Below are 27,129 nucleotides of genomic sequence, written 5' to 3' on the forward strand. Positions count from 1 at the left end.
TATGTTAAATGTCACAATTGTAAATCATGTAATATGTGTGGTAACCACTAAGAAATCACTGAGAAAAAAATACACAGATGAAAAGAAGGAAGAAGGCAAAAAGATTCATCACAAGAAAGCAGCCAAATAGAAACATAAAAATGAGAATAAAAAAAGAAGGTACGAAACACTCCAAGAAACAAATAGCAAAATTAATGAGGTAGACACTTCATTTTCAGTAATAACCTTAAATGTAAATTATCTGAATTCCCCATGCAAAAGGCAGGAAGTGGCAGAATGGGTTAAAAACAAAAACCCCCACATAATTTTGCTGTCTACAAGAAACACCGTAGACATAAGGACACAAACAGACTGAAAATAAAAGGGTGGAAACAAATATTCCATGCAACCAATAAACAAAAAAGAACTGAGGTGGCAATACTGATAACAGGTAAAATAGGCTTTAAATCAAATTCTGTTACAAGAGACAAGGGGGCATTACATAATAATGGAATGGTCAATCAAGTAACGATATGTAACAATTATAAATAAATATGCACCTTACAGCTAATGCTCCAAAATACATGAAACAAATTCTGACTAATATGAAAGGAGAAATAACTCCAAAATAATAGTAAGCGACTTCAACACACCACTTTTAATTCTAGAGAGAACATTTAAAAAGAAGATCATTAAGGACACTGAGAACTTAAATAAAACCGAAAGCCAGTTTCACCTAATGACATACATAGAACTCCATTATCAACAGAACAATACACATTTTTCTCTAGTGCTCATGGATCATTTTTTTCTTTCTTTCTTTTTTTTTTTTTATTGTACTTTAGATGAAGGTTTACAGACAAAACTAGTTTCTCATTAAACAGTACACATTATTGTTTTATGACATTGGTAACAACCCCACAGCATGTCAACACTCTCCCTTCTTGACCTTGCGTTCCCTATTATCAGCTTTCCTGTCCTCTCCTGCCTTCTAGTCCTTGCCCCAGGGCTGGTGTGCCCCTTTAGTCTTGTTTTGTTTTATGAGCCTGTCTAATCTTTGACTGAAGGGTGAACCTTGGGAGTGACTTCATTACTGAGCTAAAAGGGTGTCCAGGGGCCATACTCTTGGAGTACACGTGGATCATTTCGAATGACAAAACAAGTCTCAACAAGTTTGGAAAGATTGAAATCATACAAAGCATCTTCTCAGATCATAATGGTATGAGGAAAAATGAATACATGGAAACTAAATAGTACACTGCTAAAAACTATTGGGTCATAGAAGAAATCAAAAGTGAATTAAAATATTATTAGAATCAAATGAAAATGAAAACACAACGTATCAAAACCTTTAAGGCAAAGCAAAAGCAGTGCTCAGCAGGAAATTCATAGCAATAAAAGGCCTACATTAAAAAAGAAGAAAGATCCAGAGTCATTAACTTAAAATAACAACTTGAACAAATAAAAAACAAGAGCAAAAGAACCCAGAAGCCTCCAGAAAAAAGGAAATAATAAAGACCAGGGCAGGAATAAACAAAATAGCAAATAGAAAAACAATAGAATCAACAAAACCAAAAGTTGTTTCTTTGAAAGGATCAGTAAAACAGACAAACCACTGGCTAGACTGACAAAAGAAAATAACTGGAAGAGACAAATAACCAAATTAAGAAATGAAACTGAATACAATACAACAGATCCAACTGAGATAAAGAGGATCATAACAGGTTACTATGAAAAACTGTACTCCAACACATTTGAAAACCTAGGTGAAATGAACAAATTCCTAGAAACACACTACCTACCTAAACTAACACAAACAGAAACACAAAATCTTAACAGACCCATTACAAAAAAAGAGACTGAAGATGTTAAAAAAACTGTCACCACCACCACCAATAACAAAAGCCCAGAACCAGGTGGCTACAGTGGCTACAGTGGGGAATTCAGAGAAGAGTTGGCACCAATTCTACTCAATCTCTTCAAAAACATGGAAAAGGAAGAAACACTACTGAATTCTTTCTACGAAGCCAGCATAACCCTGGTACCTAAACCAGCCAAAGACATCACAAGAAAAGAAAATTACAAACCCATATCCCTCATAAACATAGATGCAAAAATTTTCAACAAAAATCCCAGCCAACAGAATTCAGAATTTTTCAACATACCAAACAAAACAAAACAAAAAAATCACACACCATGATCAAGTGGGATTCATACCAGGATTACAAGAGTGGTTCAACATTAGAAAATCAGTGTAATCCACCACATAAAAAAAAACAAAGGGAAAGAATCATATGAATTGATGCAAAAAGGCATTTAATAAAATTCAACACCCTTTCCTGATAAAAACCCTCATCAAAATAGGAATAGAAGGGACATTTCTCAACATAATCAAGGGCATATAAGCAAAACCAACAGCTGGCATTATACTCAGTGGGAAAAGACTGAGAGCCTTCCCTTTGAGAGTGGAAATGAGACCAGGATGCCCATTACCACCACTCTTATTCAATATTAATGGAGTCTGGTGTCACAGTGGTTAAGCTCTCAGCTGCTAACTGGAAGGTCAGTGGTTAGAACCCACCAGCCATGCTGCAGGAGAAAGATGTGACAGTCTGCTTCTATAAAGATTTACAATCTTGGAAACCCTATTGGGCAGTTCTACTCTGTCTATAGGGTCGCTATGAGTTGGAATTGATTCAACAGCAATGGGTTTGGTTTGACTGATTTTCAGTATTATACTGGAAGTTCTAGCCAAAGCAATAAGGCAAGAAAAGCAAAAGGTATCCGAATAGGAAAGGAAGGAGTAAAACTATCTCTGTTTGCAGAGGGTGTGATCCTATACATAGAAAACCCTAAAGGTTCCACACACACACACACAAAAAAAACTGCTGTAACTAGAGAAGGATTCAGCAGCATCCAACATTAACACACAAAAATCAGTTAGATTCCTTTACACTAACAAAGAGTACTCTGAAAAAGAAATCAAGAAAACAGTACCATTTACAACTGTTCCCAAAACTATAAAATACTTAGAATTAACCAGGGACATAAAAGATTTATACAGTGAAAATTATGAAACACTACTACAAGAGACTAAAAGAGACATACAAAAATGGAAAGACATCCCATGCTCACGGATTGGAAGACTTAATGTAGTGAAAATGTCAATTCCATCTAAAATGATTTACAGATACAGTACAATCCTAATACAAATCTGAACAGCATTCTTTACTGAAATGGAAAAATTAATAACCACCTTCATATGGAAAACCCCGAATAGCCAAAGCAATATTAAAGATAAAAGAACAAAGCAGAAGGCCTCACACTCCCTGATATCAAAACATATTACACAGCCACTGTAATCAAAATAGCCTGGTATTGGCTCAACAATAGGCACATTGACCAGTGGAATAGAATTGAGAATACAGAATTACACCCAGGCAACTGATTTTCAACAAGGGGTCAAAATCCCTTTAATGGGGGAAAAAACAGCCTAATAAATTTGCTGGAAAAACTGAATATCCTCTTGCAGAAGAATGAAGTAGGACCCATACCTCACACCATACACAAAAAATTAACTCAAAATGGACCAAAGACCTAAAAGTTAAACCTAAAACTATGAAATTCCTGGAAGAAAACTATGGGACCTAATCTTTTGTAAAAATAGGATAATAAACATCACAACAAATGTGCAAATAGGGGAAGGCAAAATAGATAAATGGGACCTCATAAAAGTTGAAAACTTACGCTCCTGAAAAGATATTAGCAAAAGAGTAAAAACAGAGCCTACAGACTATGAAAATATCTTCAAAAACAACACATCAGATAAGGGTCGAAATCTTCAAAATTTATAGAAAGCTTTAACAACTCAACAACAAAAAGACAAACAATTATAAAATGAGCAAAGGACACGAACAGAACCTTCACCAAAGTAGACATCCAAGAAGCCAACAAATGCATGAAAAGATGCTCATGATTATTAGCTGTTAACTAATTACGTGTTGCTATCAAGTCAATTCCAACTCATAACAACGCTATAGAGCAGAGTAGAACTGCTCCATAGGGTTTCCAAGGAGTGGCTGGTGGATTCAAACTGCTGACCTTTTGGTTAGCCGCTGAACTCTTAACCACTACACCACCAGGTTTTCCCATTAGCCATTAGGGAGATGCAAATCAAAACTACAATGAGATACCATCTCACCCCGACTAAAATGGCAGTGATTAAAAAAAACTGATAACAAAAATGTTGGTGAGGATGCGGGGAGATTGAAACCTGTGTCCATTGCTGGTATGACCACTATGGAAAACGGTATGGAGTTCCTCAAAAAACTAAAAATAGAACTACCCTACAATCCAGCAGTCCCATTCTGAGGGATATACCCTAGAGACCTAAAAGTAGTGACACAAGCAGGTATATGCACTCCTATGTTCGTTGCTGCCTCATTCATAATAGCAAAAAAATGGAAACAACCGAAGTGCCCATCAGTGGATGAATGGATAAGCAAAATGTGGTACATACATACAGTGGAATATTATGCAACCATAAGGAGCAATGATGAGTCCATGAAACATTATAACGTGGGTGGGCCTGGAAGGGATACTGCTAAGTGAAATAAGTCAAGCACATAGGTGAGCACAGCATTACCAAAGTAAACGATGCTGAGAAGTGCTCATGAGAAAAGGATGCCTGTACTAAAGAATTTGACATACATAAGAGGGCAACAAATCCAACAAAGAGCAAAAAATGAGTCTAGGATCACATAAAGATGGGTATAGGCATATACATATGTGAGTAGGTACAGATGTACACATGCATGAGAACAGATCTTTGTGTAAGTGTAAATACAGATATGTGTAGTCAGGCACATATATTCATTGAAGACACAACTACAGGTACTCCTCAGATATAACCAAACACCTTCCGAGATCAGTTTTCTGGGTTTGAAGGCTTAAGGCCATAGTCTCATGAAACAACCCAGTCAATTGGCATAATATAGCTCACAAAGTTTGTGTTCTGCATCTTAGTGGAATGATTACACTTTGGGGTCTTAAAAGCTAGCAAGTGGCCATCTAAGATACAACTATTGGTCTTTACTCATCAGGAGCAAAAGAGTAAGATGATAACCAAAATCACAGAGAAGAAACAAATATACAAGGATGATAACGTGAATGAGCCCTGACCACAACTTTCCTGAGACCAGAAGAACAATATGGTGCCCAGCTACCACCACGGACCAATCTGACCAGGGGCACAATAGATGATCCTGGTTAGAATGGAAGAAAAATGCAGAATGAAACTCAAATTCTTAAAAATGGCCAGACTAACTGAACCACCTGAGACCAGAGGACTCCCTGAGATTATCGCCCTGAGACACTCTTTAAACCTTGAGCCAAAACTATCCCCTGAGATCGCTTTTTAACAGAAAAGCAGAGTGACACAAAAATAAAGGATATTGTCCATTAAATCAGTGCTCTACTAAAAAAAAGTAAACTTTTAATCCAAAGCAAAGATGAGAAGATGAGACAGGGAAGCTAGAGTACTGGAATTGGAACAACCAGAACACAATTAATAAGAATGTTGACAATGTGAAAAATGTAACTAATGTCATTGATCAGTTTGTGGAAATTATCAAAGGGGAACCTAACTTGCTGTGTAAACTTACGCAAAATCACAATAAAAAAACTCACACCTGTCAATAATTACACTGAACATGAATGGCCTAAATGCACCCATAAAGAGACTGAGAGTGACAGAATGGATTAAAAAACAGGACCCATCAATATGTTGTCTACAAGAGATGCATCTTAGAAACAAAGACATAAATTTATTAAAAAATAAAAGGATGGAAAAAATATATCAAGCAAACAGCTATCAAAAAAGAGCAAGAGTGGCAATACTAATTTTAGATAAAATAGACTTTAAAACAAAATCCACTATAAAAGACAAAGAAGGGCATTATATAACAATTAAAGGGACAATCTATCATGAAGACATAACCATAATAAATATATACGCACCCAATGATAGGGCTCCAAAATACATAAAACAAACTCTGACAGCACTGAAAAGAGAAATTGGCATTTCCACAATAATAGTAGGAGACTTCAACACACCACTTTCAGGAAAGGACAGAACATCTAGAAGAAACTCAAAAAAGATATGGAAGATCTAAGGGCCACAATCAGCCAACTTAACCTCATAGACATATATAGAACTCTGCACCCAACAGCTGCAAAGTACACATTCTTCTCCAACACACATGGAACATTTTCCAGAATAGATTACATCTTAGGCCACAAAGCAACCCTCAATAAAATCCAAAACATTGAGATAATACAAAATATCTTTTCTGACTATAATGCCATCAAAGTAGAAATTAATAACAGGAAGAGCAAGGAGAAAAAAAAAAAACAACATGGGAACTGAATAACACCCTGCTTGAAAACCACTGGGTAATAGAAATCAAAGAAGGAATCCAAAAATTCCTAGCATAAAATAAGAATGAAAACACGACATACCAAAACCTTTGGGACACAGCAAAGGCAATGCTCAGAGGTCAATTTATAGCAATAGATACACACATCAAAAAAGAAGAAAGAGAAAAAATCAAAACATGAGCTACACAACTCAAGCAAATAGAAACCAAACAAAACCCAATGCCGTCAATTCGATTCCGACTCGCAGCGACCCTCTAGGATAGAGTAGAACTGCCCCATAGAGTTTTCAAGGAGCGCCTGGCAGATTTGAACTGCTGACCCTTTGGTTAGCAGCTGTAGTACTTAACCACTATGCCACCAGGGTTTCTAAAATCAAATAGAATAGTAAAAGAAGCCCACAGCCACCAGAAGAGAGGAAATAGTAAAGATCAGAGCAGAAATAAATGACATAGAGAATAGAAAAACAGTGGAAAGAATCAACAAAAACAAAAGTTGGTTCTCTGAAAGGATCAACAAAATCAACAAACCAATGGCTAAACTGACAAAAGAAAAAGCAGAAGAGGACACAAATAACCCAAATAAAAAATGAAACAGGAGACATTACAACAGACTCGACTGAAATAAAAAGGATCATAACAGAGTACTATGAAAAACTATAGTCTAACAAATTTGAAAACCTAGAGGAAATAGGACAAATTTCTAGAAACACACTTACCTACCCAAACTAACACAAACCAATGCTGAAAATCTGAACCGACCCATAACAAGATAAGAGATTGAAAAGGTAAAAAAAAGAAAAACTCCCAACAACAACAACAAAAAAGCCCTGGCATAGATGGCTTCACTGGAAAATTCTACCAAACGTCCAAGAGCTTACACCAGTACTACTTTATTTCACAACTTAGAAAAGGAAGGCATACTTCCAAGTTCATTCTATGAAGCCAGCATACCCTGATACCAAAACCAGGCAAAGACAACACCAAAAAAGCAAATTACGGACCAATAGCTCTCATGAATATAGATGCAAAAATTCTTAACAAAATTCTAGCCAATAAAATTCAGCATCATATCAAAAAAAATAATACACTGTGACCAAGTGGAATTTGTACTAGGCATGCAAGGATGGTTCAACATTAGAAAATCAATCAACAGAATCCGCCACATAAATAAAAGAATTATATGGTCATCTTAGTCAATGCAGAAAAGGCATTTGATAAAGTCCAACACCCATTCCTGATAAAAACTCAATAAAATAGATATAGAAGGGAAATATCTCAACATAATAAAGGGCATGTATAGAAAACCCACAGCCAACATCATTCTTAATGGAGAGAGGCTGAAAACATTCCCACTGAGAACAGGAACAAGGCAAGGATACCCTTTATCACCACTGCTATTTAACATTGTGCTGGAGGTTCTAGATAGAGCAATAAGGTAAGAAAAAGAAATAAAGAGAATCCAAATTGGTAACAAAGAAGTAAAATGTCCCTATCTGGGGATATGATACTATACATAGAAAATCCAAAAGACTCCACCAGAAAACTATTGGAGCTAATAGATTCAGCCAAGTAGCAGGATAGAAGACAAACATACCAAAATCAGTTGTATTCCTCTACACCAATAAAGAGAACTACGAAAGTAAATCAGGAAAACAATACCATGTATAATATCCCCTAAAAAAATAAAATACTTAGGAATAAATCTAACCAAGGATGTGGAATACCTATACGAAGAAAACTGCAAAACACTACTGCAAGAAACCAAAACAGAACTACATAAATGGAAACAGATACCATGCTCATGGATAGGTAGACTCAACATTGTAAAAATGTCAATTCTACCCAAAACAACCTACAAATACAATGCAATCCTGATCCAGATATCAACAACATTCTTTAAAGAGATGGAGAAACTAATCATTAACTTTATTTGGAAAGTCAAAAGGCCCTGGTTAAGTAAAGCACTGTTGAAGAAGAATAAAGTAGGAGGACTCGCACTACCTAACCTCAGAGCCTGCTATACAGCTACAGTAGTCAAAACAGCCTGGTACTGATACAATGAGAGATACTTTTACCAATGGAACAGAATTTAGAACCCAGATGTAAATCCATCTACCTTAAGGTCACCTGATCTTCAACAAAGGCCCTAAGTCCATCAAATGGGAAAAAGACAGTCTTTCTAACAAATGGTGCTGGCAAAACTGGATATCCATCTGCAAAAATATGAAACAGGACCCATACCTCACATCATACACAAAAACTAATTCAAAATGAATCAAAGACCTAAATATAAAACCAAAAACTACAGAGATCATAAAAGAAAAAATAGGGTCAACTCTAAAGGCCCTAATACACAACATTAACAGTATACAAACCATAACTAACAACATACAAACTCCAGGAGATAAGCTGGATAACTAAAGAATTAAATGCTTATGTTTATCAAAAGACTTCACCAAACAAGTAAAAAGAGAACCTACAGACTGGGAAAAAAATTTTTGGCTACGGCAAATCCGACAAAGTTCTAAGGTCTAAAATTTACAGGAAAATCCAGCACCTCTACAACAAAAAGACAAATAATCCAATTAAAAATGGTCAAAGGATATGAACAGACACTTCACTAAAGAAGACATTCAAGCTGCTAACAAACACATGAGGAAATGCTCATGATCATTAGCCATTAGAGAAATGCACATCAAAACCACAATGAGATACCATCTCACCGTGACATTAATGGCATGAATCAAAAAAAAAAAAAAAAACAAGATAACAGATGTTGGAGAGGCTGCAGGGAGATTGGAACTCTTATGCACTGTTGATGGGAATGCAAAATGGTACAACCATTTTGGAAAACTACATGGTGCTTCCTTAAAAAGCTAGAAATAGAAATACCATATGATCCAGCAATCCCATTCCTAGGAATATATCCTAGAGAAATAAGAGTCGTCACACGAATAGACATATGCATATCCATGTTCACTGCAGCATTATCCACAATAGCAAAAAGATGGAAACAACCTAGATGCCCATCAACAGATGAATGGATAAACGGTGGTACATACACACAATGGAATACTGTGCAATGATAAAGAACAATGATGAATCTTCCAAACATCTGACAACATGGATGAATCTGGAGGGCATTATGCTGAGTGAAATAAATCAGTCACAAAAGGACAAATATTGTATGAGACCACTACTATAAAAACTCATGGAAAGATTTACAAATAAAAGGTTACAAAGGAGGGGTGGGGCAGGGATGGAAAAACACTAAATAGGTAATAAGTAAATGGTACCTTTGGTGAAGGGTAAGACAGTACACAATACTGGGGAAGCCAGCACAATTTGCCCAAGGCAAGGTCATGGAAGCTCCAGAGACACATCCAAACTCCCTGAGGGCCAAATTACTGTGCTGAGGGGTGTGGGGACCATGGTCTTGGGGAACATCTAGCTCAATTGGCATAACATAGTTTATAAATAAATTGTTCTTCATTCTACTTTGGTAAGTAGCCGTTTGGTAAGATTGCCATTTGTGAGCGGCAATCTAAGATACTCCATTGGTGTCACCCCATCTGGAGTAAGGGAGAATGAAGAAGACCAAAGACGCAAGGGAAAGATTAGTCCAAATGACTAATGGACCACAAGTACTACAGCCTCTACCACACTGAGTCTAGAACAACTAAATGGTGCCCGGCTACCACCACTGACTGCTCTGACAGGGATCACAAAGAGGGTCCCGGACAGAGCTGGAGAATAACGTAGTACAAAATTCTAACTCTCTCTCTCACACACACACACGCGTGCACACACACACACACAGAAAGACCAGACTTACTGAGACTGGAGAAACCCCCAGAGTATGGCCCCCCGGACACGCTTTGTGCTCAGTAATGAAGTCACTTCTGAGGTTCACCGTTCATCCAAAGATTAACCCCAAAGATTAGACAGGCTCATAAAACAAAACGAGACTAAATGAGCATACCAGGTCAGGGGCAAGGACAAGAAAGCAGGAGAGGACAGGAAAGCTGGTAATAGGGAACCCGAGGTCAAGAAGGGAAGAGTGTTGACATGTCGTATGGTTGGCAACCAATGTTACAAAACAATACGTGTACTAATTGTTTAATGAGAGGCTAGTTTGTTCTGTAAACCTTCATCTAAAGTACAATAAAAAAAAATTTTTTTTTTAAATAAAGTGACAAGGAGGTTGAAATATGACAGAGATGAGAAGGGTTACAAGGTGGTGTAGCTAGATAGCACAGATACTTTTGTGAAAGAGTAGAAGAATAGTAATCTAGATTTGGGATGAAGAGGATAAGAACTCTGAAATTTGAGTACATTGGATGTGATGGAATTAGCAGTTTCCTCTTAAGAGTTTTTTAGAGCAAGAATGGAACAAGGGATATCATTGCTCATGTCAGATGGATCATGGCTGAAAGCAGAGAATACTGGAAAGATGTTTACCTGTGTTTTATTGACTATGCAAAGTTATTTGAGTGTGTGGATCATAACAAATTATGGATAACATTGAGAACAATGGGAATTCCAAAACACTTAATTGTACTCATGAGGAACCTGTATGTAGATCATGAGGCAGTGTTCAGACAGGACAAGGGGGGATACTGTGTAGTTTAAAGTTAAGAAAGGTGTGCATCAGGGTTGTATCCTTTCACCATACTTATTCAGTCTATATGCTGAGCAAATAATCTAAGAAGCTGGACTATATGAAGAACGGGGCATCAGGATTGGAGGAAGACTCATTAACAACCTGCGATATACAGATGACAAAACCTTGCTTGCTGAAACTGAAGAAGGCTTGAAACACTTACTACTGAAGATCAAAAACCATAGCCTTCAGTATGGATTATACCTCAACATAAAGCAAAAATTCTCACAACTGGTCCAATAAGCAGTATCATGATAAATGGAGAACATATTGAAGTCATAAAGGATTTCATTTTACCTGAATCCGCAATCAAAACCCATGGAAACAGCAGTCAAGAAATCAAAGGACACGTTGCATTGGGCAAATCTGCTGCAAAAGATCTCTTTTAAGGTGTTAAAAAGCAAAGATATCACTTTAAGGATTAAGGTGTGCCTGACCCAAGCCACTGGGTTTTCAGTCGCCTCAGACACACATAAAAGCTGGACAACGAATAAGGAAAACTGAAAAAGAATCGATGCCTTTGAATTACGGTGTTGGTGAAGAACATTGAATATACCATGAACTGCCAGAAGAATGAACAAATCTGTCTTGGAATAAGTACAGCCAGAATGTTCCTTAGAAGCAAGGCTGACGAGACTGCATCCCACATGCTTTGGTCATGTTATCAGGAGGGACCAGTCCCTCAAGAGGGGCATCATGCTTGGAAGAGTATCAGGTCAGTGAAAAAGAGGAAGACCCTCAACAAGGTGGATTGGCATAGTGGCTGCAGCAATGGGCTCGGCATCGCAACAGTTGCGAGGATAGCACAGGACTGGGCAGTGTGTTGTTCTGTTGTTTATAGGGTCAGTATGAGTCAGAACTGACTTGATGGCACCTAATAACAACAAACAAGAGTTTTCCTGGGCAGTGCCATATTTTTTTAAGACCAGGAAGTAAATAGAGCAGTTAGTAAAGAAGTTGAGGACATAAGGGAGTTTGTGGAGTGGGAGTTCCAGAGGACCTAAGAATAATCTGAGGTCCAGAGGCTTTAAGTAACTAGCATTTGTATACATTTTTACAATGTTTGCAACATTTCAAAATTTTACAACAGTTTGCAAAACTCATTTCAAACTCTCACTAACTTTAAAGTCACACAACTAGAAAGTAGAGGAGCTTTAGATTTAAAGCCAGGTTTGACTGATTCCAAAGTCCGTGTTTTTAATCAATGTCACAGCATATAACAAGGAATCATCCAGTGGCATAAGTATTGCCCCTAGCCCCATTACCATTTTATAATGGGATTCTACTATATTATCTAAGACTCTAAGACTAGGTAATTTTTAACTTTTCTATTTCCAAAGAAAGAATTACTGGCATTGGAGGATGTAACTCTGCAGAACTTGTTCTTATATACTTTTCTCTATGTCATTTTTTGAAACACTATATGAAAACATGTCATTAAGATTAATAATAAAAATAATTTAGAACATATTCTATATTTGCCGTGTTTGGTTTGGGTGTAGTTCCTTACAGATTTCTGTTAAGACTGATACCTGCTGTCATCTCCATTACTTCTTCAATGAGTGTTGTGTTAACTTCCTTAATGGTAACTTTCTTCCCGTAGCGTTACTGTACGCAAATTACTGTGATGAATTGTCCTATGATCAGTTGAATATAATATATTACACTCATAAAAATGGACTCTTGTTGTTTGCCAGGGCTTTGCAAAGAAGTCTTTCTTATACTAAAATGGTTACTCAATAGTTTGGGGGAAGATTTAATGTAATAAACTTAGTTTACTTCTTTTCCATTGTTTTTGACCTAGAAATCTGATTTGATTGGCTAGGAAAACTATATTTTGTCTGGCAGAGTCTGTGAAGCCAAATGCAGTTTCTGACATAAGCAACTTTTAATTCATGCAAGTAGCTTGACTAATTTCAGTTAAATTTAGCTACTGTTAGGTGAATAAATGTCTCTCTTTCGCTTTGACTGTATTTAGTGACTTCTTTTTTTTCCTCCCTTAAGCACTTTATTGCCTTCAGGTGGAACATTAGTTATCTATTGGTGTGTAACAAGTTATCCCAAAAGTAGTGACTTAAAACAACAGAACACATTTTTATCTCTCACAGTTTCTGTGGGGTAGGAATTTAGGAACAGCTTAACTGGTAGCTCTGGCTTGGGGTCTCTCATGAGAATGCATAAAGATGTTGCGGGTTACAACCAAAGTGTTGTCCAGGCTGCAGTCATCTGAAGACTTGACAGAGGCCAAAGGATCTGCTTTCAAGGTGGCTCACTTACTTACCTTGGCTCGCAGGTTGGTGCTGGTTGTTGACAGCAGACCTTAGTACCTCTTTACATGGGCCTCCTCATAGAGTTGCTTGAGTGTTTCCATGATATGGTGGCTAGCTCCCCTTAGAGTGAGCAATGCGAAAGACCACGTAGAAGCAAAAGTGTCATTTATTGACCTAACGGTGGAAGTCACACACCTGCACTTCCACAGTACTCTTCTAGTACTCAGCATAGGAAGACACTACAAAAGGGTGTGAATACCCAGGAGGCTAGGATCATCAGGGCCATCTGGGAGGCTGGCTACCACAAATGTATTTATCTGAGTTTCAGGAAAGTGAACAACATAATTCAGTGGTAAACTTAGAAGGTCATATTTTAGGAGAATTACTAACTTTTCTTGGTTGAATAAACCGTAATCTATAGATATTTTTTCACGGGGCCAATTTTATGCTAGTTTTTCACATTCTAATCACCACTTCAAGTGAAAAGTGTGTTGTTGTTGTTTTTAGATTATTTAAAATACCTGACAGCATACATGGGAGTGCAATTTTGGATTCTCACATTGACTCAGTGAACATTGTCCGAGCAGAAATGAATAAAGAAAAGTCATGGAACTGTAGCAGTAGTAAGCAGAAACAGCAGTATTCAGACAATAACCTGTTTACAGCAAGCGATGCTTTTTCTGCTTCTGGAATCAGAGGAGGCACATTCAAAGCACCGTCTTTTTCAGTTCCATCTCAATTTCATGCTATTCAAGGTAATCACTTTTCAGTTGGTTTTATAAAGTACAAACTAATCTACATTTCTTAGCATAAGGAAGAATACAAAAATATAGTAAATTTGAGTAGATTATCTCTCTGGTAGTACATTTTTTGAATTTATTATGTTACATTATTTTTAAAAACGTGCTCTCAATAAAAAGTTTTGCAACTTTTATTGAAACAGTTTTTATGGAAAAGGTTATTTTTTATCTGTAAAAGTATGCAATTTTTTTTTTTTTTTTTAGGGGTGACTGAAAAAGATTTAGGTTCGTTGAAGGCTGTTACAGAAATCCGTATCCTTTAAATTGTTTTACAACAGTTGCTTTACATTTATAAAATCATAATTTTTAAACATTTTGTGTCATCGTGTTTGTTTATTCTGATTGACAAAAAGAGGGAAAAGTGAACATTCTGGGTTATGTAAGAAAACCAATGTACATTAATTATGGTTAAGTGTGGTCTGCAGACTAGTTCCAGTCAGATGAAATAAGTACAGAAATTAGATTTGTATTATGGCCTGAACTCTGAGCGTATTTACTTACAAATATATACAAATAACTTCTTATACTTTGAGTAAAGGCAGCAGTATTGGGTTGAACATAGGAAGGAGGAATGGATGTGAATAGGACAGATATTGTGAGTTGGGGTCATTTTTACAGATCTAGTATTTTTGGAAACTTAAGTTGGAATTTATACACATAGTTTGATTTACATAACTAGGTGTTTACAGTGTAAATATTTTGAGTATGTATCTGTGTTTTGATGGGCTCAAGCATAGGACTGATTATGAGGATGGCGCAGAACCGGGCTGCGTTTCATTTTGTTATACTTGAGGTCACTATGAGTCAGAATCGACTCAAAGGCACCTAACAACAACAACAATCTGTGTTTTGGAGGTAACCTCTTCTTTGATTTTTTAATAGTTCCATTGTATTATAATTCCTCAGCTGTTTATGTGATTCTTTTCCCATGACCTGTGGCAAGGACCATGTCTTATTTATCTTCCTATCTACAGATACATTGAGAGGCAGATATAGTAAGAGAAGTTTTTCTGGCAGAAGACTAGACGTGAGCAAACGTGAGGTAAAAAAGTATGAAATATGTTTGGAGAACAATAGCATTCCAGTTTGGCTGAAATGAAAGACGTGGCTGAAGGAATAGGAAATCCTTAGAATAGGTATCTTTGGATAAGCTCACTTAATTTCATGAATACCAAGGTCAAGGATCTTTTGTTTTTGTTTTTAATAAATTTTTCAAGCAACAAGGAGAAACCATGTAGTATTTTTGAGCAGGGTAAGTTACCAAACCTGGTGCTGTCGAGCTGACTCATAGTGACCATATAGGACAGAGTAGAACTGTCCCTTAGAGTTTCCAAAGAGCACCTGGTAGATTGAAACTGGCGACCTTTTTGGTTAGCAGCCATAGCACTTAACCACCATGCCACCAAGGTTAAGTTACCTCATCAAAACTGTGCTTTAGGAATATGGCATTAGTGACTGAAAGCTGGGGAAGGCTGTAGAATTCGTACAACTTATGGTCTAGTTGGAAACCCTGGTGGCTTAGTGGTTAAGTGCTACAACTGCTAACCAAAAGGTCGGCAGTTCAAATCTACCAGGCGCTCCTTGGAAACTCTATGGGGCAGTTCTACTCTGACCTGTAAGGTCGCTATGAGTTGAAATCGACTCGACAGCATCGGGTTTGGTTTGGGGTTATGGTCTAGTTGGAAAAACAGAAAATGAATTCCAGGTATTGGGCAGATGAGCCAGAGAAATCTAGGGAACAGTGACTTTAATTCTGGGTATTCTGGGGGTCATCTGAAATATTTGTAAATTATGGTAAGGAAGTGTTTGCCTGACCACTTGTGAAAAATTACCTCCAGTGCAGATAGCTGAATTGAGTTAGAATGAGAGGGAGCAATAATAGAGTTGTATATGGTAATATAGTAACTTCAGACATAGCCAGTCTTTAGTGCTTCTGCTCAGCATGATGTCTTAATCCCTGTTGTAATTCCTTCTCTCTGGTGTTCTAAATAAGGGCGGGAATATAGGAAGTAAGTTAGCAGTGAGTAGTTACAGATCGTTTCATTATCTGTATGTCGTTTCATTATCTGTATGATGGTAAAATTTTCTTATCCCTTTCTGGAAACCTTTCTATAATATGACAGACTATCTTTTTAAAGATTTTCATAATATGTTCATACAGCTGAACAGTGTGGTTCTATTGTTAAATCTGTTTGTTAGTTAAGACTGTTGCCTACACTTGTGTTCATTGATTTATTGTCCATAAAGCTCATTTGCTGCCAAACTCATCAAATTGCTATATTTTATTGTTTCCAAGTGTATATTTAAGATGGGAGACTGAACACTATTCATGATAATTTGAAAGTTTGTATACTGCTTGGACACAAATTTATTTTCTGTTTCTCAGTACTTTTCTGTATTTGAATCCCCAGGACAATAGAAGTTCTGTTAGATTGATCTTGCCACAATACTCTTGTCACTTTTAGTTCTACAGACATTTCCCCCCATTATTATGTATAATTGCCGTGACACTGCTGAGAGTTTGTGGAGTGAAAGGAAAAATTTGATATCAAGTGTTGATAGTTATAATAAATGATGTTAGCAGTCAAGTTTTCTCATGAGCTAGAAAGGCTGATTCTACATCTACCCTGAATCAAAGATGCGTTTTCGTGAATATAAATTGATGTGGAACTACCTAATGAGAGAAAAACCAGCATGATGGCCCACTTGTGGGCTTGTTACAAATAAATATTTTATAACAAGAGACATATTTTGAGGAAAAAATGAGATTCATTCAAAAGCTGATGGATTGACAAACTTAAAACTAGATTTCTGTTTTGGCACAAATATTCTGGTACTTTGCATGACTGAATTTAAAATGAAGTTTTGTAAATCTTATTTGCTTGACTTAGTAAATGCAAACCGATATTAGTTGAGTGCTTACTGTGTGCCAGGAATTGTTCTAAGTATTTGAGATATAACAGTCAAGAGAACAGACAATGCACCCTTGCCCTTGAGGAGCTTACATTCTTGGGATGGAGTTTGGGGAGAAGATTGATGTGACCAATTGTAACAGTAAATAAATAAGTCCTGTATTATTTTAGAAGGTAATGAGTACTATGGAAAAAGGAAAAAGTAGAACATGGTAAAGTGGATTAAATTGGATATGCTGGGATTGGAAGTTCAGGCTGAAGAATTAGATAGGGTGATTGGGTAGGCCTTGTTGATGAAATGAGATTTAAACATTTGAAGGAGGTAAAAGAGCCAAGGAAATGTGGGGGAAGCACCATCCAGACAGAGAGAAGGCCTTGCAGTGGGAATATGACTGATGTTTTTGAAGAACAGCAAAGAGTCCAGTATAGCTGAGGTAGGTCAGTCAGGGGGAGAAGAGTAATAGGACATAACATCAGAAAGATAAAGAGGGGGCAGATCACATAGGGCTTTATACTCATATACTTTGAGGGAAGGGGGGAGGATTTGAACAGAAGTCATATGATTTAAGTTTTAAATGGATCACTCTGACTGCTCAGTTGAAAATAGACTATAAGGTTTAAGGGTAGGAACAAAGAGATAAATTAGGAGATATTGTAATAACCTAATCCAAGTAAGGGATGATAACTGTACCAGGGTAGTAGAAGTGGATTCTGGATGTGTTTTGAAGATAGAGCCAATAGGATTTGCTGAAATATTAGATGTGGAGTGTGAGAGAAAGAAAGTAAGTCATGAATAACTCCAAGGTTTTTGGTTTGAGAAACTGCAAGAGTGGAATTGCCATTAACTGAGATGGGGAAGACTGTAGGCAGAACAGATCGTGGGGAGGGAAGATTGGGAATTATTTTAAAGATATGTATGTTAAATTTGAATGGGCAGTTGGATATATGAGTTTGGAGTTCCGGGGAGAGACCTATGCTAGAGATATAAATCTGGTTCTCCAAAGCCATGAAATTGAATGAAATCATCAAAGAAATGCACATATACCCACTCCTCACTTATCAACATGCTTAAGTTCTAAAGATTAGGTTGTTATGAAAAATCAGCATTATGTAAAAATGGAGGATGACCACATCAGATCAGGAAGTATTGTGTGGGACACATATGTCCTCTGAACCCGAGAGGCGGAATATATAGGTGGGCACTATGTGTCTCACTGTTCATGAAATGGTTACTGCCAGATGTACATTGTTAATGTGCAAAATAGTCCAATATTAGATTTTTTTACTATTGTAAATGCAAAATGTCAGATAATGAGATAGTACGTAAGTGAGGAGTGTATATATATATATATATACAGGGAAAGAGAGAGAGAAGATAAGATGTCCAAAGACTACTCTAGGTTTGTTCAATGTTGAGAGGTCAGGAAAAAGAGAAACTAGCAAAAGAAATTGAGAACAAGCAGCCTCTGAGATTAGAGAGGCCAAGTGAAGAAAGTGGGGATTATAGAGCAGAAGATGAGTAGTGACCTGTGAATCTGGGGCTTCTTGTGTTTGTGGTGACTAATAGAAATGGTAGTTAAAGGACATCAAATGAAATTAGTATGGTAGAATCAAGGCAGATATTGGTGCAGAAGCTGTGCATGTTGGGGGATACATAGAGAGGGATAAGTGTCAAGGGCTCTCATATCTTCATATGGGAGCAAGAAAGTCTGAGTAGAGGATGTTTTTCTTTAAGGAAAGGATAGAGAAACAAGGGAGGGTCTCTTCTCTTGAAACTTCTTAGGCTGTCAGTGAAGGCTAAATCTTACTCTGAGCTTCAGATTATCTCTTGATTCTTACTGATAAAGAGGGTAGGAGGCTTGGGGGTGGTGGATTTTCAACCCCTATGATTGGAGACCCCCACGTGTCTGTCAGTTTGTCATACTGTGGGGGCTTGTGTGTTGCTGTGATGCTGAAAGCTATGCCACCGGTATTCAGATACCAGGAGAGCCACCCAAGGAGAACAGGCTTCAGCTGAGCTTCCAGACTAAGACAGACTAAGAAGAAGGACCCAGCAGTCTACTTCTGAAAAGCATTAGCCAGTGAAAACCTTAGGAATAGCAGCAGAACATTGTCTGATGTAGTGCTGCCAGCGAAGATGAGCTCCCCAGGTTGGAAGGCACTCAAAAGATGACTGGGGAAGAGCTGCCTCCTCAAAGTAGAGTCCACCTTAATGACGTGGATGGGGTAAAGCTTTCGGGACCTTCATTTGCTGATGTGGCAGGAATCAAAATGATAGGAAAAAGCTGCAAACATCCATTAATAATCGGAACCTGGAATGTACAAAGTATGAATCTAGGAAAATTGGAAATGGTCAAAAATGAAATGGAACGCATAAACATTAATATCTTAGGCATTAGTGAGCTGAAATGGACTGGTATTGGCCATTTTGAATCGGACAGTCATATAGTCTACTATGCTGGGAATGACAACTCGAAAAGGAATGGTGTTGCATTCACTGTCAAAAAGAACATTTCAAGATCTATCCTGAAGTACAGCGCTGTCAGTGATACGATAATATCCATATGCCTACAAGGAAGACCGGTTAATACGACTATTAATCAAATTTATGCACCAACCACTAGGGCCAAAGATGAAGAAATAGAAGATTTTTATCAGCTGCTGCAGTCTGAAATTGATCGAACATGTGATCAAGATGCACTGATGATTACTGGAGATTGGGATGCGAAAGTTGGAAACAAGAAGGATCAGTAGTTGGAAAATATGCCTTGGTTATAGAAACAATGCCAGAGATCAAATGATAGAATTTTGCAAGACCAACGACTTCTTCATTGCAAATACCTTCTTTCACCAACATAAACAGCAACTATACACATGGACCTCGCCAGATGAAACACACAGAAATCAAATTGACTACATCTGTGGAAAGAGACGATGGAAAAGCTCAATATCATCAGACAGAATAAGGCCAGGGGCCGACTGTGGAACAGACCATCAATTGCTCATATGCAAGTTCAGGCTGAAACTGAAGAAAATCAGAACAAGTCCACGAGAGCCAAAATATGACCTTGAGTATATTCCACCTGAATTTAGAGACCATCTCAAGAATAAATTTGATGCATTGAACACTAGTGACTGAAGACCAGATGAGTTGTGGAATGACATCAAGGACATGATCCATGAAGAAAGCAAGAGGTCACTGAATAGACAGGAGGAAAGGAAAGACCAAGATGGATGCCAGAGGAGACTCTGAAACTTGCTCTTGAATGTCGAGCAGCTAAAGCAAAAGGAAGAACTGATGAAGTAAAAGAACTGAACAGGAGATTTCGAAGGGCCGCTCGAGAAGACAAAGTAAAGTATTATAATGACGTGCAAAGAGCTGGAGATGGAAAACCGAAAGGGAAGAACACGCTCGGCATTTCTCAAGCCGAAAGAGCTGAAGAAAAAATTCAAGCCTTGAGTTGCAATAGTGAAGGATTCCATGGGGAAAATATTAAACGATGCAGGAAGCATCAAAAGAAGATGGAAGGAGTACACAGAGTCATTATACCAAAAAGAATTAGTTGATACTCAACCATTTCAAGAGGTGGCATATGATCGGGAACTGATGGTACTGAAGGAAGAAGTCCAAGCTGCTCTGAAGGCATTGGCAAAAAACAAGGCTCCAGGAATTGATGGAATACCTATTGAAATGTTTCAACAAACAGATGCAACGCTGGAGGTGCTCACTTGTCTATGCCAAGAAATATGGAAGACAGCTTCCTGGCCAAGTGACTGGAAGAGATCCATATTTATGCCTATTCCCAAGAAAGGTGATCTAACAGAATGTGGAAATTATATAACAATATCATTAATATCACACACAAGCAAAATTCTGCTGAAGATCATTCAAAAATGGCTGCAGCAATATATCTACAGGGAACTGCCAGAAATTCAGGCTGGTTTCAGAAGAGGATGTGGAACCAGGGATATCATTGCTGATGTCAGATGGATCCTGGCTGAAAGCAGAGAATACCAGAAGGATGTTTACCTGTGTTTCATTGACTATGCAAAGGCATTTGACTGTGTGGATCATAACAAACTATGGATAACACTGGGAAGAATGGGAATTCCAGAACACTTAATTGTGCTCATGAGGAACCTTTACATAGATCAAGAGGCAGTTTTTCGGACAGAACAAGGGGATACTGATTGGTTTAAAGTCAGGAAAGGTGTGTGTCAGGGTTGTATTCTTTCACCATACCTATTTAATCTGTATGCTGAACAAATAATACGAGAAGCTGGACTATATGAAGAAGAACAGGGCATCGGGATTGGAGGAAGACTCACTAACAACCTGCATTAATGCAGATGATACAATCTTGCTTGCTGAAAGTGAAGAGGACTTGAAGCACTTACTAATGAAGATTAAAGACCACAGCCTTCAGTATGGATTACACCTCAACATAAAGAAAACAAAAATCCTCACAACTTGTCCAATGAGCAACATGATGATAAACGGAGAAAAGATTGAAGTTGTCAAGGATTTCATTTTACTTGGATGCACAATCAACAGCCATGGAAGCAGCAGTCAAGAAATCAAAAGATGCATTGCATTGGGCAAATGTGCTGCAAAGGACCTCTTCAAAGTGTTGAAGAGCAAAGATGTCACCCTGAAGACTAACGTGCGCCTGACCCAGGCCATGGTATTTTCAATCGCATCATAGGCATGTGAAAGCTGGACAATGAATAAAGAAGACCGAAGAAGAGTTGATGCCTTTGAATTGTGGTGTTGGCAAAGAACATTGAATATACCATGGACTGCCAAAAGAACGAACAAATCTGTCTTGGAAGAAGTGCAGCCAGAATGCTCCTTAGAGGCAAAGATGGCGAGACTGTGTCTTACATACTTTGGACATGTTGTCAGGAGGGATGAATCCCTGGAGAAGGACATCATGCTTGGCAGAGTACAGGGTCAGCGGAAAAGAGGAAGACCCTCAACAAGGTGGATTGACAGGATGGCTGGAACAACGAGCTCAAGCATAACAACGATTGTATAAGGATGGCACAGGACCTGGCAGTGTTTCGTTCTGTTGTGCATAGGGTCGCTATGAGTCGGAACCGACTCGACGGTACCTAACAACAACATAACAACATCATTGGAGAGATTTTAATGTGGTTTCAAGAGGGACTTTAACTTGAATTCCAGCTGAGATTTATTGAAAATTATCTCTGCATCAAGGAGCCCTGGTTACACAATGGTTAAGCACTGAGCTGCTAACTAAAAGGTTGGCAGTTCAGACCCATCTAACAACTCTGTAGGTGAAGGACCTGACATCTGCTCCTGTAAAGATTACAGCCTAGAAAACCTGTGGGCCAGTTCTACTCTGCCACATGGCATCCACTATAAGTCAAAATTAACAACACATAACATCACTGAGTCAAACACTATATAATTTACTATGAGCTAGGTTGTGTTAATAACTTCTGTCTTAACTGGATTCTGTAGAGGAGCAAAACCAGTGAGACATATTTATAATTGTTTACAGAGAGATTTACTTCAAGGAAATGGCTCATGAGATTGTGAGGGCTAGCAAGTCCCAAATCCGCAGGTCAGCTGGTAGGCTGGAGACTTCTACAGGCTTACATCCCAAGGTCCAGAGGTCCAGTAACAATAGTGCAGGGTTGAGAGAGAGAGAGTGCTCTGCCAGGAGAGAGAGAGAGAAAGCACTGTGCCAGAAGAAAGAGAGTGCTCTGCCAGAATATCCATTTATATTCTGGAGGCAGACCACACCCTCAAGGAAGCTCCCCTTTTAACTGATTGGTTGATCACATCACAGGATGTGATTACAATATGTTATGTTACGTCAGGTCACACAACAGCATCCAGTCCACTATCTGTCAAACCACTGAGAATCATGCCTAGCCAGATTGACAGATAAAATTAACCATCACAAACTCCTCTTAAACAGAAGTTAAAAAACTTCTTACAGTTAGTGCGGTCTTAATTAGTGCACTATACTGCCTTTCCTATTATTCCAGCAATCCATCAGTTCCTATATGTATGTCTTCATATGAATATAATTGCTTAAATAATTGTTTATTTGTGTTCTCAGATATATCAGGTCTTATCTCTCCTAATAGATTTTAGCAGCCTCAATTATAGGAACTCACTTTCTTCTTTATTTATAGCTTCCTGCAGCTTTCTATTTCCAGAAATATATTCTGCATCTAGGGTTTAATGAATGTGGTTGACAAATTGTGACTCAGACTAAGAGGAATATCATGTAAGTATAAATACCTCCCAAACTAGCAATAGACTTACCACCTTAGAAAGGGGACAGTCTATTTTTCATATCTAGTAATATTTTTGAACTTTCTGATAGAAAAAAGAAAAAAAAAATTTTTTTTTTGACAGAAGGGTGATGCAAATCATTCTTGTTGAGCCAATATACTGATTTAAAAAAAAAAAAAACCAAACCCGTTGCCATCGAGTCAATTTTGACTCATAGTGACCCTACAGGACAGAGTAGAACTGCCCCATAGGGTTTCCAAGGAGCACCCAGTGGATTCGAACTGTCGACCTTTTGATTAGCAGCTATAGCATTTAACCACTTTGCCACCAGGGTTTCCAATATACTGCTAATCACAGTTAAATCCACCGCTAAAGTTCAGTTAAAAAGTGAATTTTAGGACATTAAAGAAGAGATAAAAATCAAGTGGTTTAGTCAAGATGAATAAGAAAAAGTACTACTCTGGAAAGGATAAACTGGAAGCTTGGATTTGATATTCCCTATATATGCTTGAATCTCTTCTATCAGATCTAACTTTCAGGTTGACCTTTGTATGACCTTTGTTTCACCATAGGGACTTGACAAGTTCTCAGAATATGGAATGTGACTGGGGACTAGAATAATTTCTGTTAATTTTCTTCCTAAGATGCCAAAATAACATATGTTAAAGCCTCATCATTAAATATTTTCAAAGTCAATATTAAGTCAACTGAATTTTTAAATGAAAAGTAACCAATTTTTTAAAATTCTGAAATAATTGACTCCTTAATCTTATACTAAGCGGCAAAATTTAGACGTATTTTCAAAGAATTCCCATATTTCAACTATATACAGTCCAAGGCCTTTGATGATGTAAGTATTTTACTATATTTATTTATCTACCTCTTCTTACCGAATTGTGTCCTAAGGTTAGAGATTAGATCTCACTCATCTTTATGTCTCCTGTGCTACACTTAGTGACTGGTATGTTATAGGTGCTCAAAAATATATGTTGAATGAGTGCACGTGATTTCCATGACTGTATTTATTAGATTTATAAAAATTTCTCTGGAAGTTAAAGGTATGATTTTGTGCTGTGTCTAGCATATCACTTTGACAAGTATAACAGGGTAATAATTTATTAATAGTGTTACATATATTTGGGGGGTGAGGTCTGGAGTGAGGTTATAACTAATAATTTTCAAGGTAAAAATGTTTGAGCTATTAATCTTAGAGACTTTTCTAAACCATATTTTCTAACAAATTGAGAATGTGTTTGGAAATTCTATGCGTATTATACGATTGATTAAATTTTATTATTTTTTTTAGCTTCTTTACACAGATAGGAATTTCGTGATTTGTGCTCCAACTGGTTCTGGGAAAACTGTAGTGTTTGAACTAGCTATAATAAGATTGCTAATGGAAGTCCCATTGCCATGGTTGAACATTAAAATTGTTTACAGTGAGTATTTATATATTGTAAAAGTGATGATTAATTATAATAATGAAAGAAACAGCAAACCAAAACTAATAAATAAACTCAAGGGCAATCCATAGGAATTATTATTTGGGTTTTCCTATATTTTTTGTAAAGACCTATCACAATTGGTTTTGCCTGTTAAATTAATTTCAAAACACATTTTCCCAGAGCTATAATTAAAAAGTAATATTTGAAAAGAAAATTTGACATCTACATGTTTATTTTTTAAAAGACAGTCAAAATAAACAAATTTCTTAGATAAAAACATAATTTTCACCAAAGTAATATATGCACATGGTTAAAAAAAAAAAAAAAGACTATCACAAAAGGGCTTATAGTGAAAAACAATAATCTTCTACCATACCTCACTTGTAGTCACACTTCTCAGAGACAATGACTTCTATTTCTGTTTTAGTTCTTTTGATGATTATCTTTGTGTCTCTAAATAATATGCTTATATTATTAATTTGTAATTAATCGCTATTAGACAATATTGATATTTTTAGCCTAACTTTATTAAGCAGGAGTTGTGAAGATAATTTTAAAATTGCATTGACATTCAAAATAAATACTTTAAATTGTTATAGTGGCACCAATAAAAGCCCTGTGTAGCCAGCGTTTTGATGACTGGAAAGAAAAATTTGGACCACTAGGACTGAACTGTAAAGAGCTCACAGGAGATACCGTCATGGATGATCTTTTTGAGATTCAGCATGCCCATATTATTATGACAACTCCAGTAGGTGTTATTTATAATTTATTACTCATTTCATTTATTAGCAAATATCTATTTATTTTCACTAAGAAAGCAAATGTAAAAGACATTTCAGAGTAGAAGAAACTTGCAATGTAAAACAAACAGACAAAAAAATAGAAAAAGAACTAGTGAACTAGTATTCAGGGTATGCAGATCAATGAGCAAAAGACAAACGACCAAGTAGGAAAAATGAGCAAAGAATATGAATAATTTTTAAATGCTAGACTGTTTGTAATTATATATTCATTGCTTGTATTCTTTACTCGAGTATTATGTGGTATATATAATGTGTATGTGTGTGTGTGTGTGTATTTGTATATACTAAGCTTTTCTCTTGGTAGAGCTTGAAATAGGTAATAAGACTGTGAATATTATTTTGTGGTTAAACTTTAAAATAATGAAGGCTCACAGTTTTTTAAATACCTGCAAGACTGTCAGAATCCTTTAAATAATTTTTAATCTTTAAATTTTTTCTAGGATACTTTTAAGATGTCAACTAAAATATTGCCTATCATTTGTGGCATGTTATGTTAAACATTTATTTATATATTAATAATATTTATTATAATTCCTTATTACAGTAAATCATTTGCATTTTTCTCTCTAGGAAAAATGGGATAGCATGACTAGGAAATGGAGAGACAACTCTTTGGTCCAACTGGTTCGACTTTTTTTCATTGATGAGGTAGTGAACACTTCATTCACTTCCAAATACAAGCATAAAAAGATGGTAGGATGGATAGAAAGAAACAAGACATTTTCAGCCAAACCATCTATTTTATTCCTCAAGCAGAAAATAAGCTCATTTTATTAAGGAAGAATGTTAATGTTATTTTACATTTTAATTGATTAAATAGATTTTTAGTTTTATAGCTAATGATTGTTTCTTACGAAGGTACACATTGTGAAAGATGAGAATCGTGGTCCCATTCTTGAAGTTGTAGTCAGCAGAATGAAAACTGTACAGTCGTTACCTCAGACTTTAGAAAACACCAGCACTATTATTCCAATGAGATTTGTAGCTGTATCTGCAACAATTCCAAATGTTGAAGATGTAAGTGAGAATTTTAATCTCTCAGGGTTTTTTTATGACTTGTGAAATATGTAGCCATTTGGTCTTAGAGAAAATGATATGTTTTTCTGTCAGTCAACTAATCAATTTAATAGAAAAGTGTGTTATAGAAAATTATGGCTAGATCTCATAAAAAAAGGATATTATTAACATAAAATTTGGTTGATCCAGTTTAATAAAACATATTCTTGGTTGTCATGGATTAAATTATGTCCCCCCAAAAATCTGTGTATCATCTTGGTTAGGCCATGTGTGGCTGTCCTCCATTTTGCGATTGTAGTTTTCTGTTAAGAGGATTGGGGTGGGATTGTAATACCACCCTTAATCAGGCCACCTCCCTGATCCAACGTGAAGGCAGTGTCCCTGGAGTGGGGCCTGTACCACTTTTTATTTCTCAAGAGATAAAAGGAAAGGGAAGGAAGCAGAGAGTTGGGGACCTCATACCACCAAGAAAGAAGCACTGGGAGCAGAGCATGTCCTTTGGACCCAGGGTGCCTGCGTGAAGAAG

The 27,129-nt window shown here is 36.9% G+C and overlaps 1 protein-coding gene across 22 annotated transcripts in view; it reads left to right on the top strand.

Annotated features, from left to right (window-relative positions):
• Positions 1-27,129, top strand: part of HFM1 (helicase for meiosis 1) — a 134,077-nt gene that overhangs the window by 16,696 nt on the left and 90,252 nt on the right. For 14 of the 22 annotated variants that reach the window (XR_010321465.1, XM_064282301.1, XM_064282313.1 and 11 more), the window contains 7 exons: positions 13,857-14,104; positions 14,354-14,401; positions 24,115-24,185; positions 24,642-24,774; positions 25,380-25,531; positions 26,157-26,234; positions 26,445-26,603. Coding sequence is in view for 21 of the 22 variants with exons in the window: in XM_064282301.1 (XP_064138371.1) it covers positions 13,857-14,104; positions 14,354-14,401; positions 24,115-24,185; positions 24,642-24,774; positions 25,380-25,531; positions 26,157-26,234; positions 26,445-26,603 (889 nt within the window). In the remaining variant the exon portion in view is untranslated. Of the gene's footprint in view, positions 1-13,856; positions 14,105-14,353; positions 14,402-21,583; positions 23,328-24,114; positions 24,186-24,641; positions 24,775-25,379; positions 25,532-26,156; positions 26,235-26,444; positions 26,604-27,129 lie in introns of those variants that run through there. The other 8 variants (XM_064282315.1, XM_064282316.1, XM_064282320.1 and 5 more) reach the window with 6 other exon arrangements.

Source organism: Loxodonta africana, chromosome 3 (genome assembly GCF_030014295.1).
Source record: "Loxodonta africana isolate mLoxAfr1 chromosome 3, mLoxAfr1.hap2, whole genome shotgun sequence".
Classification (NCBI taxonomy): domain Eukaryota; kingdom Metazoa; phylum Chordata; class Mammalia; order Proboscidea; family Elephantidae; genus Loxodonta; species Loxodonta africana.